At 48.8% G+C, this 3,141-nt stretch overlaps 1 protein-coding gene across 1 annotated transcript; it reads right to left on the bottom strand.

Moving 5' to 3' along the window:
- Positions 1-232: 232 nt before the first annotated feature.
- On the bottom strand, positions 233-2,899 carry LOC141023020 (uncharacterized). Its single transcript, XM_073499324.1, has 2 exons — positions 954-2,899; positions 233-886 (listed from the first exon to the last, which is right to left on the bottom strand). Exons 1-2 carry the CDS (start codon positions 1,629-1,631, stop codon positions 233-235), a joined length of 1,332 nt encoding a protein of 443 aa, XP_073355425.1. The 5' UTR covers positions 1,632-2,899.
- Between the last annotated feature and the right edge of the window lie 242 nt (positions 2,900-3,141).

Here is a 3,141-nt window from a genome sequence, read left to right as displayed (position 1 = left end):
TAAAAATCGAACGTTCGGGATTTTCCGTAAAACTAATTTTCAAACCTAACAATTGTTTGAATAGGCGTAATATAACCATCATATTTCTGGCCTTATTTGGCTGGATCCTCCTCTATTTTATTTTTGTAGGGGATCGGCTAGAGTTGGCCTTATGTGTGTATCTCGTGATGTTAAAAACAAACTAGATAAAAGAGGGATGATGATTTGGAGCTAGCTAGTTCCCTTGCATTGGTCATGCAAACTGCATGATCATTCCTCTCATGCTGCGAAAATCCTCATCCTTGTCCCTCTGTCGTTGGTACACCTCCGGCGACACCTCCCGCTTGCTGACCACTGTATCTCCACCCCGCTTCACCTGCAGTCTACTGTCACCGGCCGACGTCCGCCCGACGCCGGCGATGCGTTCCTCGTGGAGGCCAATGTTAATGAACAGCTGGGCCTCGCTGTTGCGGCACGGGATGTCGACGAAGGCATTCATGTCAAACACCTCCTCCATGTCGCCGCTGTCTGTGTTGTAGACGTACACCTTGTGCCGGCTCGTCGCAAGAAGAATCTTTTGGCCACCGCTGACGCTGCAGAGCGGGACGATCTCCCGCCCCCTGAGCTCGTCGTGGATCGGCCGGGGTAGGCTGCCCATGTCGACTCGGCAACGTGCCGACCACGACGGCGACGACCGACTCCACGTCATGAGCAGGAGCACATTGTCCATTATGAGGCCGTCATGGACGACGGCGCATAGGGAGCCGTCGAGGTTGGTGAGGTGGCGGATGCGTGATGCCAGCATCGGCGGCGTGCGCACCCACCCGAACCGCTCGGCGCCAACGGAAAGCGACATGATGGGCGCGTCGTGTTCACGGTCCCTAGCGCTGCCGTCATCGGCGCAGCTCTGCGGGTGCAGTAGCCAGTAGAGATACCCGTCGATGGCCACCGGTGGCATGCCGTCGATGTGGCACGCGAATCTTGGCGGCGCGTTCCCGCCGGCGCAGCGCCGCCACCGCCACTCGCCGGCCGGATGCAGTAAGCGAGCACACCTCGCACTTCTGCTGCCCGAGGATGTTCCTGAAGAGCCTGACCACCTTGTGCTCGCCGGTGGCCGGGTCGAATCCGAGGCCGGTGCTGGAGAGCTCCAGAGGAAACCGTTTGAGCCGCATCGGCTTAGGCACCAGCGGCGTTACCTCCGCCGTCTCGCACGGCGGCAGGGCGACGTGCTGGCCGGTGGAGAGGTTGAAGAGGTGGTATTCCGCCAACCGGACGTCGAAGACGAGCGTCAGGCCGCGGCACGGCTTCCCGGACAGCAGGAGGTGCTCGCCGGCGAGGTTGCTCACGCTGAAGAGCTGGCGGGCGGTGGAGGGCGCCGCGCCCCCGTCCACCGGAAGCGAGCACGCGTAGAAGGACGTGGCTACACCCCGCTCCGTCGGCGAGAAGAAGACGATCTCGGGGTGGCGCGCGGCGGCGACGAAGTGGTCGGAGGCGAGGTCCGCGTTCCACGCCCGGCAGACCGATCTGCAGCGCACGGCTGCTGCCACCGGCAGGCGCGTGAGGATCTCGTCGACGATCAGCTCTTGGTTCGGCGGCGGAGGCGGTTCGCCGTGCGACGACCTGATCCTGGAATTTGCCGGTGAGGTTGCCATTGTTTGCACGTACGGCCTGATGGAGATATTCCGAGAGTTACTATTGACTATTGAGGCGACGTGTTGACGACGTACGTAGGTACCTATACATATGATCGTATGCAAAAAAAAAAAAAATCGTTCAATGTCGGATTGTAGAGCCGTCTCCGGCCGTGCCAAGGAGTTATCCGTGTGACCACGTGCACGCGGCGGTGTAGACGGGGTGCCTACTCAAACATGACTAGAACACGACGGGAGGCATGACCTTTCTGGGGTAGCCTGACAGGGTTTTGGCCCACGTGCTTCAAATAAAATATTCACTGCACTTCTAAAAATGGATTTGAAGGATTAAAATACTTCACACAAAATGTTGTTTGGAAATATGCTCAATCAATCGCGATATGTTCATGTATTCCGGAAAATATTTGCAACACATTCAGAATGTTCCTTTTCCAAGAACACAGATGATAATCAAGAATATGTTAAGTTTCAAACCTTTTTCTTCCGGACAAGAAAACTACTGAACTAAATTATAATACAGTTCCCAATAAAAAAATTATGTACTAATTTTCTTATAATATTACACCAATGGCTATGTACATGTGAAACACATAACAAACGACAAAAATATTAAATAGAGCAAAATGGGGCGAATAAAATCATTCATGAGAAAATTAAAACTATGGAACAGAAGAAAAAAAAACGATCAATCAAGAATTTATGTCGTTTTAACTTGAAAATAATAAAAATAGAAAATGATCAATTTAATAAAGACGAGCGGTCATGATAAAGAAAATGATGGAGACCAGTAAATTGACCTCTAACTGCTTGAAATCTACAAAACCCATGAGTTTACACATATCACGAGCAGACTTAGAAAGCAATTACATAAAGAATCGGTGTACAATAGTGCTGCAATGCTTGAATTTCTGCAGCACAACCTTATACATTTTATAAGAATGTGGTAACATAGCATTTGTGTTGTCAAGTAAATTAGAATGTATATGTATACTTACATCTTGGGTTTTGATGCCAAAGTATTGAGTCCACTGTTCACTTTTGCAAAGACAGAAATACAAATCATCTTTCACATTATTTTTGGAAAACAACCTGACCTTAGTAATTTGTCTAAAAAATTAAGTGAGCTCAAAGAAACAAGAAAAATCACAAACATCAAATATTCCTGATAAATCTAAAATACTATCAAAGGCCTATAAAACCATCACCTCTATCTTCACCTTTTGCATTGCTATGTTTTTCCATGTCTTATAGAAGAAGCTAAAAAAGATCAAAACAATGATGCAAGGGGAGTAGCTCATTTTTATGGGCCCATCAAGATATACATCTGTTTCGAACAACAACCAAGCCCACATACTATTCATATCTTAATCTAGCTTTGTCACATACGGTGCATTGGAGCTCATTAACTTCTTGTGGTCCACATGCCACCCATTATCATGTTTACTTTTTTTTTGAAATGTTCGCCATTATCCTATATATACCTAAGAGAGTCAACTCAACTAACTTATTT

This window comes from Aegilops tauschii, chromosome 5 (genome assembly GCF_002575655.3).
Source record: "Aegilops tauschii subsp. strangulata cultivar AL8/78 chromosome 5, Aet v6.0, whole genome shotgun sequence".
In the NCBI taxonomy this organism is placed as follows: Eukaryota; Viridiplantae; Streptophyta; class Magnoliopsida; order Poales; family Poaceae; genus Aegilops; species Aegilops tauschii.
Note: the sequence above shows the minus strand (reverse complement) of the source record. Positions and strands in the feature narration are given on the sequence as shown.

Coding starts and splice junctions, on each gene's coding strand:
- LOC141023020 (XM_073499324.1), bottom strand. CDS start 1,631: ATGGCAACCTCACCGGCAAATTCCAGGATCAGGTCGTCGCACGGCGAA. Junction 887..953: donor AACGCGCCGCCAAGATTCGC/GTGCCACATCGA, acceptor CTGCACCCGCAG/AGCTGCGCCGATGACGGCAG.